Source organism: Pelodiscus sinensis, unplaced genomic scaffold (genome assembly GCF_049634645.1).
Source record: "Pelodiscus sinensis isolate JC-2024 unplaced genomic scaffold, ASM4963464v1 ctg119, whole genome shotgun sequence".
NCBI classification, from domain to species: domain Eukaryota; kingdom Metazoa; phylum Chordata; order Testudines; family Trionychidae; genus Pelodiscus; species Pelodiscus sinensis.
Window position 1 is genome coordinate 102,194 of NW_027466012.1, and position 17,228 is coordinate 119,421.

General features: G+C 66.3%; 1 protein-coding gene across 4 annotated transcripts in view; it reads left to right on the plus strand.

The window, feature by feature from the left end:
• Positions 1–17,228, plus strand: part of LOC142825942 (microtubule-actin cross-linking factor 1, isoforms 6/7-like) — a 186,953-nt gene that overhangs the window by 72,841 nt on the left and 96,884 nt on the right. For all 4 annotated transcript variants that reach the window (XM_075918189.1, XM_075918188.1, XM_075918187.1 and 1 more), the window contains 9 exons: positions 326–529; positions 5,786–6,017; positions 7,383–7,609; positions 7,736–7,858; positions 8,853–8,954; positions 9,269–9,370; positions 9,653–9,799; positions 14,486–14,641; positions 15,901–16,098. In XM_075918189.1, the coding sequence (XP_075774304.1) occupies positions 326–529; positions 5,786–6,017; positions 7,383–7,609; positions 7,736–7,858; positions 8,853–8,954; positions 9,269–9,370; positions 9,653–9,799; positions 14,486–14,641; positions 15,901–16,098 (1,491 nt within the window). The remainder of the gene's footprint in view (positions 1–325; positions 530–5,785; positions 6,018–7,382; positions 7,610–7,735; positions 7,859–8,852; positions 8,955–9,268; positions 9,371–9,652; positions 9,800–14,485; positions 14,642–15,900; positions 16,099–17,228) is intronic.

The following is a 17,228-nucleotide window of genomic DNA, read 5'->3' on the forward strand; positions in this document are numbered from 1 at the left end:
CCCGCCCCCCCCGCAGTGTCTCTGGGGTCCCTGGCGGAGCACCGGACCCTGATGGGTCTCCCGCCCCCCCGCAGTGTCTCTGGGGTCCCTGGCGGAGCACCGGCCCCTGATGGGTCTCCTGGCCCCCCGCAGTGTCTCTGGGGTCCCTGGCGGAGCACCAGCCCCTGATGGGTCTCCCGCCCCCCCCCCCCCCCGCAGAGTCTCTGGGGTCCCTGGCGGAGCACCGGCCCCTGATGGGTCTCCCGCCCCCCCCGCAGTGTCTCTGGGGTCCCTGGCGGAGCACCGGACCCTGACAGGTCTCCTGCCCCCCCCCCCCCCGCCGCAGTGTCTCCGGGAGGCCCTGGCGGAGCACCAGCCCCTGATGGGGAAGCTGCAGCGCGTCTCTGCCCAGCTGGTGGAGCTGAGCCCAGAGCAGGGGGCCCCGTTCCAGCAGCGCTGCCGGGTGGCGCAGGAGCAGTTCAGCAGCCTCCACGAACAACTGCACCAGGCGGCCTTGGTGCTGGAAGACGCCGCTCCCCGCTACAGCCAGGTACGTGGCCCCCTCAGCCCAACTCACCGCGGGCCCGGCGAGACGCCGCCGAGATTCTCGGACAGGCTCAGTGCACGGAGACAGGCGCTGAGCAGCCCGGAGGGGTCCCCAACACAGGACGCAGGACCAGCTGCACCAAGTGCGTCAGCCGCCACCCTGGCCAGCAAATCCCCTCGACACCCCAGCGCCCTGTGCCCCCCAGTCCCTCTTACACAGGGGAGAGGTGATAACCCATCCCCCACCTCCCCTCAGATACCCCAGCGCCCTGTGCCCCCCAGTCCCCCTTACACAGGGGAGAGGTGATAACCCATCCCCCACCTCCCCTCAGACACCCCAGTGCTCCCTGTGCCCCCCAGTCCCCCTTACACAGGGGAGAGGTGATAACCCATCCCCCACCTCCCCTCAGACACCCCAGTGCTCCCTGTGCCCCCCAGGCCCCCTTACACAGGGGAGAGGTGATAACCCATCCCCCACCTCCCCTCAGACACCCCAGTGCTCCCTGTGCCCCCCAGCCTCCCCTTACACAGGGGGGAGGTGATAACCCATCCCCCACCTCCCCTCAGACACCCCAGTGCTCCCTGTGCCCCCCAGGCCCCCTTACACAGGGGAGAGGTGATAACCCATCCCCCACCTCCCCTCAGACACCCCAGTGCTCCCTGTGCCCCCCAGCCTCCCCTTACACAGGGGGGAGGTGATAACCCATCCCCCACCTCCCCTCAGACACCCCAGTGCTCCCTGTGCCCTTCAGCCCCCCCTCACACAGGGGAGAGGTGATAACCCATCCCCCACCTCCCCTCAGACACCCCAGTGCTCCCTGTGCCCCCCTTACACAGGGGAGAGGTGATAACCCATCCCCCACCTCCCCTCAGACACGCCAGTGCTCCCTGTGCCCCCCAGCCCCCTTACACAGGGGAGAGGTTATAACCCATCCCCCACCTCCCCTCAGACACCCCAGTGCTCCCTGTGCCCCCCAGCCTCCCCTTACACAGGGGGGAGGTGATAACCCATCCCCCACCTCCCCTCAGACACCCCAGTGCTCCCTGTGCCCTTCAGCCCCCCCTCACACAGGGGAGAGGTGATAACCCATCCCCCACCTCCCCTCAGACACCCCAGTGCTCCCTGTGCCCCCCTTACACAGGGGAGAGGTGATAACCCATCCCCCACCTCCCCTCAGACACGCCAGTGCTCCCTGTGCCCCCCAGCCCCCTTACACAGGGGAGAGGTTATAACCCATCCCCCCCACTTCCCCTCAGACACCCCAGTGCTCCCTGTGCCCCCCAGCTCCCCCTCACACAGGGGAGAGGTTATAACCCATCCCCCCCACTTCCCCTCAGACACCCCAGTGCTCCCTGTGCCCCCCAGCCCCCTCACACAGGGGAGAGGTTATAACCCATCCCCCACCTCCCCACAGATACCCCAGTGCTCCCTGTGTCCCCCCAGCCCCACCTGACACAGGGGAGAGGTGATAACCCATCCCCCACCTCCCTCAGACACCCCAGTGCTCCCTGTGTCCCCCCAGCCCTACCTGACACAGGGGAGAGGTTATAACCCATCCCCCACCTGCCCTCAGACACCCCAGTGCTCCCTGTGCCCCCCAGCCCCACCTGACACAGGGGAGAGGTGATAACCCATCCCCCACCTGCCCTCAGACACCCCAGTGCTCCCTGTGCTCCCCCAGCCCCATCTGCAGTGGTGCATCAAAGGGGCAGTGTAACACGGAGCCCAGGATCAGCTGGAGTGCCCCGCTGACCCCAGACTCCATGTTGCGCTGCCCCGCTGATCCCTGGCTCCGCGTTGCGCTGCCCCTTTGCAGTGCTGGAGCGGTGCTTGCAAGGGGCAGTGCTACGCGGCGCTGGGGATCAGCGGGGTGCTCCAGCTCGTCCCTGGGAGGGCCGTTAAAGACGAGTCGACTACCCAAGAAGCCAATGTCATCGGGAAGCCAGTTGACTAGCGGGCTAGTCGACCCCCCCTTGCGCCTCTCCCTGGATGGGGAGTTTAGTGCTTCTCTTGCCTCCCTACTCTGCTAGTTACAGGGTTGCTCCGTTGTCTAGGCTTTGCCGTGGAATTCCTTGGCTAGGCAGAGGTTTCCTTTTCTTGTTACCATCCCCCTTTCCTCAGGGACATTTTCTAACATTTATGAGTTCTAAAATTGACCTCATGGATCTGCTGGTATCCACGTTCAAGCTTCGGCTGTCCCTTAACAGGCTCCCCCGGCTTGACTCATGCACCTGCTCCTCGTGAGCTTTTAAAATGCATGTGTCCGAGTTCGCCGTTCCCCAGCCAGACCCTAACCCCATCCCGTTCCATAGGGACAGCTGAGGCGCCCGGGTCCCGCTGCCAGGGGGGAGCCCAGGATCAGCTGTGAGGCGGCTGCCCCTTTGAAACGCCGCCTCTGCCTGCACGGTTCAGAGGGGCAGCGGAGCCCCGGGAGTCCGCAGCTGGTCCTGGGCTCCGCGTTGCACGGCCACAGCGGCACTTCAAAGGGGCAGTGCAGCATTAATGCCTCCAATGAATGTATTAAAAATTAATCCTGCCCTGCGCTAATTGCAGGCCTCAATGCATGTCAAGTGACAGTCCTAATTAGTACCACTCCTGGTAATGATGAGAGGTGCTGAAAACCTCTACTGGAAAAATTCCACTCAACCCAAATGACCGGCCACGGTCCCAGGTCAGTTTATAACTTAGGGTATGTCTACACTACCCCGCTAGTTCGAACTAGCGGGGTAGTGTAGACATACCCCTAGATCTTACTCAGACATCCTGCTGATGGGCAGCCCTTTAAAATCTAAATTGTGGAGAGAAGGGAGGGGGAGGAGAGGAGAGGGAAAGAGGGGGAGGGAGGAGAGGGAAGGACAAGAGAGGGAAGGAGAAGGAAGGAGGGAAGGAGAGGAGAGGGAAGGAGGGGGAGGGAGGAGAGGGAAGGAGAAGAGAGGGAAGGAGAAGGAAGGAGGGAAGGAGAGGAGAGGGAAGGAGGGGGAGGGAGGAGAGGGAAGGAGAAGAGAGGGAAGGAGAAGGAAGGAGGGAAGGAGAGGAGAGGGAAGGAGGGGGAGGGAGGAGAGGGAAGGAGAAGAGAGGGAAGAAGGGGGAGGGAAGGAGAGGAGAAGAGAGGGAAGGAGGGGGAGGTAGGGAAGGACAGGGAAGGAGGGGGAAGGAGGGAAGGAGAAGAGAAGAGAGGGAAGGGGGGAGGGAGGGAGGGAAGGAGAGGAGAAGAGGGAAGGAGAGGAGAAGAGAGGGAAGGAGGGAAAGAGAGGAGAGGAGAGGGTAGGAGAAGAGGGAAGAAGGGGGAGAGAGGGAAGGAGAGAAGAGAGGGGAGGGAGGGAAGGAAAGGAGGAGAGGGAAGGAGAAGGTTAAATTTGTGAAAGGACTCCAATTCACACAGCAGTTGCTACGTTCTTGGTTCAGGCTGTTCGCACCTCGCCCATGCGGAGGGATCCCTCTGTCCTGCACAGACACGTGTCCCAGGGTGCAGTGGGGAGTCCCACAGCCACCCCCTGGCCCGGCAGGACATGGGGCTTTGCAGGCGGACGCCAGGCCCACGTCCCAGGCCAGGGCTTGCAGGAAAGTCCCGTCAGTGCAGCTGGTGCCTCCCGGGCTCCACTCTCCGTGGAATGTCTCCGGACGGGCCACGCGGCCCCACCAGGCTGGCTGCTCTGGGGTCCCTGCAGGAGCTTCCAGTGGCAGACGGACACGGCCCGTGGTCAGATCGTCAGTCCAAACATGGCACCTGCCCTCCTCTGGTCTGTTCACAGCCAGCCGGTCCAACCGTCTCTGCCCGCGATCCCTGCACAGCGTGTGGGGGGTCCCCGACCCAGCACCCCCATGTGCAGCCAGGCGGGACTCTCAGGCGGCAGGTAGAAGAGAAGGTCTGTTGGCTCCCAGGGTATGTCTACACTACAGAGTTAGTTCGAACTAACGTCCGTTAGTTTGAACTAACTTTCATAGGCTCTACACTAGCGCTCCGCTAGTTCGAACTTAATTCGAACTAACGGAGCGCTTAGTTCGAACTAGGAAAACCTCATTTTACGAGGATTAAGCCTAGTTCGAATTAGCTTAGTTCGAATTAACTAATTCGAACTAAGTTAATTCGAATTAGCGCTGCAGTGTAGACGTACCCCCAGGGACACAGCATAGAACAGACTTGCTGTTACAGGAACCAGGAGCCGCCAGCCCGGCCTGTCTCAGGGGAAAGGGGGAGCCAGGGCCCTGCCCCCCAATCCAGCTAGACTCCCTGCATCCTAAGCCAGTGGAGACTCTTGCCCAGCTCTGCAGACAGCCCCGCCCCCTCCTGTGTCCAGCTTCCCAGGCGAAAGGTGTCCCCTGGCTGCATCTCCCACCTGGACCCAGGCTACGAAGCAGCCTGAGCCGTGGTGTAGTGCTGGGCTGGGCAGCCTCCCTCGTGGAATGAGGAGTAACAGTAGTTCGAACTAGGAAGCCTAGTCCGAACTACCTAGTTCGTGCCCCGTGTAGCCGCGCTGCACGGGGTTCGAACCAGCGGGGTTTTAAAAATGGCGGCTCCCCGCTTATGCAAATGAAGCCCGGGAAATTCAAATCCCAGGCTTCATTTGCAAGTGCGGTATGCCTACATTACCCTCCTAGTTCGAACTAGGAGGGTAGTGTAGACATACCCTGAGAGTCACAGCCAGCACTCCCATCCCCTGCCGGGCACCAGTGCAGTGCTCAGGGAAACTGAGGCACACACCCGGTGTCACTACAGAGCAGCCAAGACGGTCGGACACGTGCAACGTGACACAGTCCCCGCTCCGTCAGCAGCGCTGGCAAGACTGGTCAGTGGAGCGCAGGGGCTGCAGCAGTGACCTGTGAGGTCCAACAAGATCACAGCCTGCCTGCGAGCTGGGCCAGCAGCCCAGACCCCCACCCACCACGCCCAGGCCTGCTGTGCCCTGCCTGTGGCCCCTGTGCAGGTGGTGGGTCAGAGCAGACCTTGCCCTGTCTCCAGGATCCCAGCCAGCCCCACACCATGGGTGGTGAAGGATGGGCTGGCTGGGACCACCGCTCGATGCCCAGGGAGGGATCCCGGGTGCCGGCCCTAGGGGTGCCACTGATGGGCACCCGGGTGCTCCCCAGCCCACATGAGACCCTGCTCATGTAGCCACCTTGCTTGGGGGCGCTGGGCTGGGCTACACTCAAGCTGCACCCCGGCTCTCAGCCAGCCCCAGCCCCATTAGGCAGCCAGAGCGCTGGGGGCTCTTCCCTTGGGCCCCGAGGAAGCCCCGGTTGGCTGCGTGTCTCCTACAGCTCATGGAGCGCATGGACTTGCTGCTGGAGAGCCTGGAGCGGCTCCAGAGCCGGGTGCAGGACCCCCCCGTGGTCCGGGGCGACGTGGCGCAGCTGCGGGAGCAAATCTGTGAGAACAGCCTGGTGCTGGGCGAGCTGGAGAAGCTGGGTGCAGCGCTGGAGACCGTGCGCAGCCAGGGGGCCGAGCTGCTGGGCAGCGTGCAGACAGCTGGCGCCAGCGCCGCAGCGGAAGGTACCGGGGTCACTGCCCTGCCAGGCTCTGCCTGGGAAACAGGCTCTCAGCTCCAGCAACCGCCCCAGTGTTGGGCAGTGCCCCAGGGCTGGGGAGGGGGGGGGGTGCTGGATGGTACCCTGGGACTGGAGGGGTGTTAGGCAGTGTCCCAGGGCTGGGGGGGGGGTGCTGGGCAGTGCCCCGGGGTTGGGGGGGGTGCTGGGCGGTGCCCCGGGGCTGGGGGGGTGCTGGGCAGTGCCCCGGGGCTGGGGGGGGTGCTGGGCGGTGTCCCGGGGCCTGGAGGGGAGTGCTGGGCGGTGTCCTGGGGCTGGGGGGTGCCCTGGGGCTGGGAGGGGGGTGCTGGGCGGTGTCCCGGGGCTGGGGGGGGTGCTGGGCGGTGCCCCGGGGCCGGGGGGGGTGCTGGGCGGTGCCCCGGGGCCGGGGGGGGTGCTGGGCGGTGCCCCGGGGCCGGGGAGGGTGCTGGGGGGTGCCCCGGGGCTGGGGGGGGGGTGCTGGGGGATGTCCCAGGGCTGGGGGGGGTGCTGGGCGGTGTCCCAGGGTTGGCGGGGGGTGCTGGGCGGTTCCCCGGGGCTGGGGGGGTGCTGCGCGGTGTCCCGGGGCTGGGGGGGTGCTGGGCGGTGCCCCGGGGCCGGGGAGGGTGCTGGGGGGTGCCCCGGGGCTGGGGGGGGGGGGTGCTGGGGGATGTCCCAGGGCTGGGGGGGTGCTGGGCGGTGTCCCAGGGTTGGCGGGGGGTGCTGGGCGGTTCCCCGGGGCTGGGGGGGTGCTGCGCGGTGTCCCGGGGCTGGGGGGGTGCTGGGCGGTGCCCCGGGGCTGGGATGGGGGTTCTGGGGGGTGTCCCGGGGCTGGCGGGGTGCTGGGTGGTGCCCCGGGGCCGGGAGGGGGGTGCTGGGCAGTGTCCTGGGGCTGGGGGGGGTGCTGGGCGGTGTCCCGGGGCCGCGGGGGGGGGTGCTGGGCGGTGCCCTGGGGCCGGGGAGGGTGCTGGGGGGTGCCCTGGGGTTGGGGGGGGTGCTGGGGGGTTTCCCAGGGCTGGGGGGGGTGCTGGGCGGTGTCCCGGGGCCAGTGGGGGACTGGGCGGTGCACCGGGGCCGGGGGGGGGTGTGCTGGGGGGTGCCTCGGGGCCGGGAGGGGTGCTGGGGGGTGCCCCAGGGCTGGGGGGGTGCTGGGGGGTGTCCCAGGGCTGGGGGGGGTGCTGGGCGGTGTCCCGGGCCCGGTGGGGGGCTGGGCGGTGCACCGGGCCCGGTGGGGGGCTGGGCGATGCCCCGGGGCTGGGGGCGCCACTGCGTTGCAGGGTGCTGGGTGCCCGCAGGGTGCTGGCGTTCGGCTGGGGCTCTCTCCAGCCCCTCATGCCCCTCTCCGGCCCTGCAGCGATCCAGGAGCGCACAGAGCAGCTGCAGAGCCGATGGAGCTGCCTGTGCGGGCAGGGGGAGGAGAGGGGCCGCTGGCTCAGGGGTCTGCTGGCGCTGGCCGACCGGTTCTGGCAGGGGCTCGCCGAGCTGGCCGTCACGCTCACCGACACCCAGCAGATGGTGCTGGGCTCGGAGGAAGGCGGCTCTGAGCCCGACGGCATCCGTGCGACGCTCTGCGCCATGCAGGTACCGAGTGGCCTGGGGCTGGGCGGGGGGCAGGGTGCCACGGTCCCTTCCCCTGAGCCGAGCCGCCAGAGCCCGGGCGCGGGCAGGGCTGAGCTGCACTGGGTGCCCATTGCCACGTGCCCGCAGGCGCTGCGGGAGGAGATCGACGCGCTGCAGGGAGAGCTGGACGCGCTCGGCAGCCTGGGCGTGGAGCTGATGGCGGCCTGCGGAGACCCGGACAAGCCAGACGTCACCAAGAGCCTGGACGATGTGAGGGGTGTGACGGGGCCCTGGGGGGGCAGGCCTGGGGCCCCTGAAGGGTGGGCTGGGGAGAAGGCCCCTTGGAGCATGTGAGGGGACCACTGTGGGGTTAAATGGGCAGGAATCCTGGGGGTGGAGCTCCCTGTGGGGGGGAGCGAATGGAGCTCCAGGGGGAAGACTTCCTGGGCCCTTCTGGGGCCTGGATCCCCATGGGACAGAAGTCGTGGGGCTCCCATGGGGCGGAATGGGAAGGGGTTTCCTCTAGGAGGAACAGATGGAATTCTGTGGGGTGACGCTGGTGGGGCCCCAAGGAACAGGGTGGGTGGGGCTCAGGGAGAAAGTTCAGTGTCTCAGTGGCTGGGGTCCCTGTGGGGCAGAGTGGACAGGGCTGTGTGGGGCAGTCACTGGGGCTCCAGGGGGCCATCACCAGGTCACTGGGGCTCCGGGGGGCTGTCGCTGGGGCTCGGGGAGGCCGTCAGCAGGTCACTGGGGCTCAGGGGGGCCATCAGCAGGTCACTGGGGCTCCGGGGGGCTGTCACTGGGGCTCGGGGAGGCCGTCAGCAGGTCACTGGGGCTCGGGGGGGCCGTCAGCAGGTCACTGGGGCTCAGGGGGGCCATCAGCAGGTCACTGGGGCTCCGGGGGGCTGTCGCTGGGGCTCGGGGAGGCTGTCAGCAGATCACTGGGGCTCAGGGGGGGGCCGTCAGCAGGTCACTGGGGCTCAGGGGGGCTGTCCTGGGGCTCGGGGGGGCTGTCAGCAGGTCACTGGGGCTCAGGGGGGCTGTCCTGGGGCTCGGGGAGGCCGTCAGCAGGTCACTGGGGCTCGGGGGGGGGGCCGTCAGCAGGTCGCTGGGGCTCAGGGGGGCTGTCCTGGGGCTCGGGGGGGCCGTCAGCAGGTCGCTGGGGCTCAGGGGGCTGTCCTGGGGCTCGGGGGGCCGTCGCTGGGCTCCGGGGGGCAGTGCAAGGCTGATCGTGGCGCTGCTCCCCCGCTCTGTGGCCCTGCAGCTGTACGCGTCCTGGCACAGCCTGAGCAGGGTGTGGACGGAGCGGCAGGACCGCCTGCAGGAGCAGCTCCAGGCCGTGCTGCTCTACCAGGAGGCCATGCAGGTGAGGGGCTGGGCGCTGGGCGGGGAGGGAAGCCCAGGTCTGCAGGGAGCAGCCAGAAGGGCCCCACTCCTTTGCCTTGCTCGCCCGAGCGCCCAGGCCTGTCAGGCGGGGAGGGGACCTGAGGAGGGGCAGGACTCTCCGTCCCTGGGGGTGCAGGCGGCCTGCCTTGGTGCGGCCCTGGCTGTCAAGGCTGAGGCGGGTGGGTCTTGCCCTGGTCTTGGGCCGGACCCGATGTCTCCTGACCGCCCTGGGACTCTGAGTGCGAGGGCATGCGCCCTCTGGGCCCCTAACCGCTGTCCCTGCCTCCTCCCCAGAGACTCTGTGACTGGCTGGCCACGGCGGAGCTGCGCATGGCGGAGGAGTTCCTGGTTGGGGGGGACCTGGAGCTGGTGAGGCAGCAGCTGGCAGAGCTGAAGGTGGGAAATGCTCCAGCTGGGCCCGGATGTGCTGGCATGGCAGGTGGCTGCCGGCACCGCGTCTCACCTCTCCGGGGAGCCAGTGCTGCACACGCAAGGCTGTCTGCTCCCTGGCACCTGGAGCCTGGCGGGGGTGGGGCTGAGGAGCTGCTCCGGGGGAGGTGCGGGGGTGCCAGAGGAGATGGGGGTGCAGAATCCCAGACCGCGAGCTCGGGGGGCCAAGCCGGGGCCATGGAGCGGCAGTGCCGGGAGCTGCCAGCAGCTCTGGTCCTGTCCCAGCAGGAGTTCAAGAGGGAGCTGTACCAGTGCAAGGTAGAAGTGGAGAGCCTGCGGCACCACGGTGGGGCTGTGGACAGAGGCCCCCCAGCTCTGCTCAGTGACTTCCGGCAGCGCTGGGACCGCCTGGAGGAGGAGACGGTGGGCCGCCAGGTAGGGCTCTTCTGGCCCCTCAGTCACAAGTGTCACTGGCCGGGCCCAGGCTGGGCGGGGTCCCTCGGTCTGGTCACCGGGCCCAGGCTGGGCGAGGTCCCTCGGTCTGGTCACCGGGCCCAGGCTGGGCGGGGTCCCTAGGTCTGGTCACGGGGCCCAGGCTGGGCGGGGTCCCTCGGTCTGGTCACGGGGCCCAGGCTGGGCGGGGTCCCTCGGTCTGGTCACCGGGCCCAGGCTGGGCGGAATCCCTCGGTCTGGTCACGGGGCCCAGGCTGGGCGAGGTCCCTCAGTCTGGTCACGGGGCCCAGGCTGGGCGAGGTCCCTCGGTCTGGTCACCGGGCCCAGGCTGGGCGGGGTCCCTCGGTCTGGTCACGGGGCCCAGGCTGGGCGAGGTCCCTCGGTCTGGTCACGGGGCCCAGGCTGGGCGAGGTCCCTCAGTCTGGTCACGGGGCCCAGGCTGGGCGGGATCCCTCGGTCTGGTCACGGGGCCCAGGCTGGGCGGGATCCCTCGGTCTGGTCACGGGGCCCAGGCTGGGCGGGGTCCCTCGGTCTGGTCACGGGGCCCAGGCTGGGCGAGGTCCCTCAGTCTGGTCACGGGGCCCAGGCTGGGCAGGGTCCCTAGGTCTGGTCACGGGGCCCAGGCTGGGCGGGGTCCCTCGGTCTGGTCACGGGGCCCAGGCTGGGCGGGGTCCCTCGGTCTGGTCACAGGGCCCAGGCTGGGCGGGGTCCCTCGGTCTGGTCACGGGTCCCAGGCTGGGCGGGGTCCCTAGGTCTGGTCACGGGTCCCAGGCTGGGCGGAATCCCTAGGTCTGGTCACGGGGACCAGGCTGGGCGGGGTCCCTCGGTCTGGTCACGGGTCCCAGGCTGGGCGGGGTCCCTCGGTCTGGTCACGGGGCCCAGGCTGGGCGGGGTCCCTAGGTCTGGTCATGGGGCCCAGGCTGGGCGGGGTCCCTCGGTCTGGTCACGGGGCCCAGGCTGGGTGGGGTCCCTCGGTCTGGTCACGGGGACCAGGCTGGGCGGGGTCCCTCGGTCTGGTCACGGGGCCCAGGCTGGGCGGGGTCCCTCGGTCTGGTCACGGGGCCCAGGCTGGGCGGGGTCCCTCGGTCTGGTCACGGGGCCCAGGCTGGGCGGGGTCCCTAGGTCTGGTCACGGGGCCCAGGCTGGGTGGGGTCCCTAGGTCTGGTCATGGGGCCCAGGCTGGGCGGGGTCCCTCGGTCTGGTCACGGGGCCCAGGCTGGGCGGGGTCCCTAGGTCTGGTCACGGGGCCCAGGCTGGGCGGGGTCCCTCGGTCTGGTCACCGGGCCCAGGCTGGGCGGGGTCCCTAGGTCTGGTCATGGGGCCCAGGCTGGGCGGGGTCCCTAGGTCTGGTCATGGGGCCCAGGCTGGGCGGGGTCCCTCGGTCTGGTCACGGGGCCCAGGCTGGGCGGGGTCCCTCGGTCTGGTCACGGGGCCCAGGCTGGGCGGGGTCCCTCGGTCTGGTCACGGGGCCCAGGCTGGGCGGGGTCCCTCGGTCTGGTCACGGGGCCCAGGCTGGGTGGGGTCCCTCGGTCTGGTCACGGGGACCAGGCTGGGCGGGGTCCCTCGGTCTGGTCACGGGGCCCAGGCTGGGCGGGGTCCCTCGGTCTGGTCACGGGGCCCAGGCTGGGCGGGGTCCCTAGGTCTGGTCACGGGGCCCAGGCTGGGTGGGGTCCCTAGGTCTGGTCATGGGGCCCAGGCTGGGCGGGGTCCCTCGGTCTGGTCACGGGGCCCAGGCTGGGCGGGGTCCCTAGGTCTGGTCACGGGGCCCAGGCTGGGTGGGGTCCCTAGGTCTGGTCATGGGGCCCAGGCTGGGCGGGGTCCCTAGGTCTGGTCACGGGGCCCAGGCTGGGTGGGTGTAATACAACAGGCGGGCTGGGCACCGCTGAGAGGGTCAAGTCAGGGCAAGCTGCTCAGACCAGGGCTACTTAGAGCCCCAGCCTAGATCCTCCCTATAAGGCTATCAGAGTCCTCCCTATAAGGTTATCAGAGTCCTCCCTATAAGAGCACTTCCGAAAAAAGGCGTTCTTCCTCGTAAAATGAGGGTTTCCGCGGTCGAAAAAACTGCCAAGTTCTTTTGATTGACTTTCGAAAGAACGTGGCAGCTGTCTAGATGCAGGGGAAGTTTTTTCGAAAAAATGCTGTAGTCTAGACACACCCTAAGGCACCAAACCAGCTGCACCGAGCACGTCAGCCACCACTCTGGCCAGCAAGGAGCCTCCTCAGCAAATCTCCTCGACACCCCAGCGCTCCCTGCGCCCCCCCCAGCCCCACCTTACAAAAGAGAGAGGTTATAACCCATCCCCCACCTCCCCTCAGACACCCCAGCACTCCCTGCGCCCCCCCAGCCCCACCTTACACAAGGGAGAGGTTATAACCCATCCCCCACCTCCCCTCAGACACCCCAGCACTCCCTGCGCCCCCCCCCCCAGCCCCACCTTACACAAGGGAGAGGTTATAACCCATCCCCCACCTCCCTCAGACACCCCAGCGCTCCCTGCGCCCCCCCAGCCTCACCTTACAAAAGGGAGAGGTTATAACCCATCCCCCACCTCCCCTCAGACACCCCAGCACTCCCTGCGCCCCCCCAGCCCCACCTTACACAAGGGAGAGGTTATAACCCATCCCCCACCTCCCCTCAGACACCCCAGCACTCCCTGCGCCCCCCCCCCCAGCCCCACCTTACACAAGGGAGAGGTTATAACCCATCCCCCCTCCCCTCACACACCCCAGTGTTCCCTGCGCCTCCCCAGCCCCACCTTACACAAGGGAGAGGTTATAACCCATCCCCCACCTCCCCTCAGACACCCCAGCACTCCCTGCGCCCCCCCCCCCCAGCCCCACCTTACACAAGGGAGAGGTTATAACCCATCCCCCCTCCCCTCACACACCCCAGTGTTCCCTGCGCCTCCCCAGCCCCACCTTACACAAGGGAGAGGTTATAACCCATCCCCCACCTCCCCTCAGACACCCCAGCACTCCCTGCGCCTCCCCAGCCCCACCTTACACAAGGGAGAGGTTATAACCCATCCCCCACCTCCCTCAGACACCCCAGTGCTCCCTGTGCCCCCCCCAGTCCTCACACAGGGGAGAGGTTGTAACCCATCCCCCACCCATCCAAGAAAGAAGGAAGGAAGTCGGAATGGCTAAAGGAATCTCCTACGCCAGCGGCACAGGCCCTGCAGGTCCTGGCTTGGGGGTGGCAGAGACGGAGCAGCCTACCGGCTTACGTCCAGTCTCGGGGGCACGTCCGCAGCTGGGATGGGCCCTTCAGTCCTCTCGGCGCTTCGGTTCCCAGCACAGACCCTGCGGGGAGGCGAGGAGCCGGACTGAGGGGCGAGGGGGGATTCCTGGGCCCTCTTCGTACCCTCGCCCACACGGAGGGATCCCTCTGTCCTGCACAGACATGTGTCCCAGGGTGCCGTGGGGAGTCCCACGGCCGCCCCCTGGCCCGGCAGGACTCGGGGCTGTGCAGGCAGATGCCAGGCCCACGTCCCAGGCCAGGGCTTGCAGGAAAGTCCCTTCAGTGCCGCTGGTGCCTCCCGGGCTCCACTCTCCGTGGAATGTCTCTGGACGGGCTTTAAAAAATCCGGAAGGGGATTTAAAAATGGCGCCTGCCCGGGAACATGCAAATGAAGCCCAGGATATTTAAATCCTGGGCTTCATTTGCAAGTTAGAATGCCTACATTAGCCACCCTAGTTCGAACTAGGGGGCTAGTGTAGACATACCGTTATAGCCCTAGCCTTCACAGCCTCCTCTGGCAGGGTATGTCTACACTACCACTCTAGTTCGAACTAGGGTGGTTAATGTAGGCAACCGGAGTTGCAAATGAAGCCCGGGATTTGAATTTCCCAGGCTTCATTTGCATCTTGCCGGGTGCCGCCATTTTTAAATGTCCACTAGTTCAGACTCCATGCCCGCGGCTACACGCGGTACGAACTAGGTAGTTCGGATTACGCTTCCTATTCCGAACTACCGGTACACTTCGTTCCACGAGCTAGATAGTTTGGAATGGCTTGCTAGTCCGAACTATCTAGCCCGTGCCGCGTGTAGCCGCGCGTCACGGGGTTCGAACAAGCCGGCTTTTAAAAATGGCGCCGGACGGCTTATGCAAATAAAGCCCGGGAAATTCAAATCCCGGGCTTCATTTGCACGTTCGGTATGCATACATTACCCCGCTAGTTTGCACTAGCGGGGTAGTGTAGACATACCCTCTGGGATTAAGAGCTGAGCTGAGCACCAAGAGGGAGCGTGCTGCATGCCCCTTTTATAGCGCTTCATGGTCTCTTCCAAGTTGGAGAGTCACATGGCCAGTGGCCAGGAGTGTCTTTGGCCTCCAGAGGTCCATTGTTCCGGGGAGCTTTGCTCATTAGCACGTCCATGGGCTGAGCATTCCTCGCCTATTGCTCTGCCTCAGACAGAGAAGTTTCCCGTATTCACACAGAGTACGTATCCCTAGCTATGCACACAGACATTATACAATCACATGAATGGAATATACAGACTCCGTGGCACATGGCCCCTTTGAACCAACTTCTGGGGCTACCCCCCCCCCCCATGGGCGCAGCAGTGACCTGGCTGCTCCCCATACGATCCAGTAACGTGACAGGCTGCGGCAGGGATCTGTGGGGCCGTGTTGCAGCCAGTCACACCGCCCCTCCTGTTCCCAGCACCAGCTGGAAGCGGCACTGCTGGGCTTGGGGCAGTTCCAGACCCAGCTGGAGGAGCTGGCACACTGGCTTTCCCGCACGGCGGAGCAGCTGCAGGACTGGAGCCCGCCGGGCCTGGACCTGCAGAGCTGTGAGATTGAGCTGGCCAAGCACAAGGTAAGGGGCAGGCGGAGCTTGGGGCTAAGCCATCTCCCGGAGTTCCCATGGCTAGTGGCCAACTGTCATGGCTCCTTCCCCACTCTGGCACGATAAACGCAGACGTGGGGGCCAGCAAAAGTCCCCCAAAACTTCTCTACCAGGCTTTGGTAGAAAACTTCCCCCCAAAATCTTAACAACCTAGATTTGGGGGATAAAATCTCCGCTGCCACCACCCAAGTACTGATACAAAAATCGGGGGGAGAATCACTTGGGAAATCTCACCCCTAACGTGCAACCCAGGACACAACCATTAACCAACCCAGGTTCGTAAGAAGGAAAGAGAAAGAACTTTTACTCTCCCCACAACGTTCCCTTGCAAGGACACTGACTAGATGGAACAGTAACAAATAACACAGTCGTGGAGGAGACGTTTACCACGGGCCAGGAGCTGAGTTACCACGGAGAGCAAAACCCATTTTGAAATGCACAGAGCTGATCCCATTTCCCCAACCATAAAACAATAAAACCAAACGGACTGATCTCAACTTTACCCCCCTTGCAGACAGGGAAGCATCTGTTCTTAGAGGGAGACGTCCTGACCCGGCGGACTGCCCAGGACAAAGGAAGGAAAACCCAACAATTCCTTTGTCCCGCTTTGAAATTCCTACCTGCATTCCTATTGGCTGAAACGACCTGTTAAGTGAGGGCTATCGTTAACCCCTTAGTCCCCTGGCTGCTGGCATGATCCTGACACCAATGGTTCCCACATTGTGGCTAGCTCCTTCCGAACCCTGGAGATGTGTCCTCAGGCCCAGCCCTGGATTGCCGCAGTAGATGGAGAGATGCCTGTCCTGGAGTCCCAGGCGTCTCCGCACGTCCCCAGAGGAATTCCCTTGCCTGTGGGAGCCCTTCCCAGGACCCACTCTCTCTGGAGTTGGCCCTTTGGCCCCATCTCCCACCTCTGGGAAACTGAGGCACACGCATGCTCTTGCAAAGCACAAAGGAAATCCCTCCATCGTCCCAGTGGCCCACACCAAGGGCTGGCTAGGAGAGCCGAGGGAGGCCTGTTGGTGCCAGGTGCCAGGGCCGTGCCGCCGGGCCTGGGCAAGGAACCCCAGTGCCGAAGGGGAGCGGTGGGGGTCCCTCCTGCAGAGCACTGCACAGCCCACTGAGCAGGGCAGCCATAGCTCCTGGGGCTGCTGTCAGGGCAGTGCTCATGTGGACGGGGGCTGGGTGGGCAGAGGGGCGGACCCTACCCAGGCTCCACCTTCCCACAGGTGCTGAGAAACGACGTCATGTCCCATGCCCGGACCGTCCAGGCTGTGAACGAGGCCGGGCAGGGGCTGCTGCTCTGCAGCCTGGGGGACGCCCCGGACACCCTGCGGTGCAGTCTGCAGCAGCTCAACCAGCGCTGGGACTTCGTGCGGAGCCAGACCGAGAGCCGCCAGCTGGAGCTGGAGAACAACCTCAGCCAGGTGCACGGACCCACGTGGCAGGGCCAGCCCCTACCCAGGCCCCACACTAGCCACAGCCACAGCCAGCTGGGAGAGCTCCCTGGGCCAGCACCTCCCCAGATCCCATGCTAGCCACGGCCATGGCCAGCTGGGAGAGCTCCCTGGGCCAGCCCCTACCCAGGCCCCACACTAGCCACAGCCACAGCCAGCTGGGAGAGCTCCCAGGGCCAGCACCTCCCCAGGCCCCATGCTAGCCACGGCCATGGCCAGCTGGGAGAGCTCCCTGGGCCAGCACCTCCCCAGATCCCATGCTAGCCACGGCCACGGCCAGCTGGGGGAGCTCCCAGGGCCAGCACCTCCCCAGACCCCACGCTAGCCACGGCCACGGCCAGCTGGGAGAGCTCCCAGGGCCAGCACCTCCCCAGATCCCATGCTAGCCACGGCCATGGCCAGCTGGGAGAGCTCCCTGGGCCAGCACCTCCCCAGGCCCCATGCTAGCCACGGCCATGGCCAGCTGGGAGAGCTCCCAGGGCCAGCACCTCCCCAGCCCCCTCACTAGCCACAGCCACAGCCAGCTGGGAGAGCTCCCAGGGCCAGCCCCTCCCCAGATCCCATGCTAGCCACGGCCACGGCCAGCTGGGAGAGCTCCCAGGGCCAGCACCTCCCCAGATCCCATGCTAGCCACGGCCATGGCCAGCTGGGAGAGCTCCCTGGGCCAGCACCTCCCCAGGCCCCATGCTAGCCACTGCCATGGCCAGCTGGGAGAGCTCCCTGGGCCAGCACCTCCCCAGATCCCATGCTAGCCACGGCCATGGCCAGCTGGGAGAGCTCCCTGGGCCAGCACCTCCCCAGATCCCATTCTAGCCACTGCCATGGCCAGCTGGGAGAGCTCCCTGGGCCAGCACCTCCCCAGATCCCATGCTAGCCACGGCCATGGCCAGCTGGGAGAGCTCCCAGGGCCAGCACCTCCCCAGATCCCATGCTAGCCACGGCCATGGCCAGCTGGGAGAGCTCCCTGGGCCAGCACCTCCCCAGATCCCATGCTAGCCACGGCCATGGCCAGCTGGGAGAGCTCCCTGGGCCAGCACCTCCCCAGATCCCATGCTAGCCACGGCCATGGCCAGCTGGGAGAGCTCCCTGGGCCAGCACCT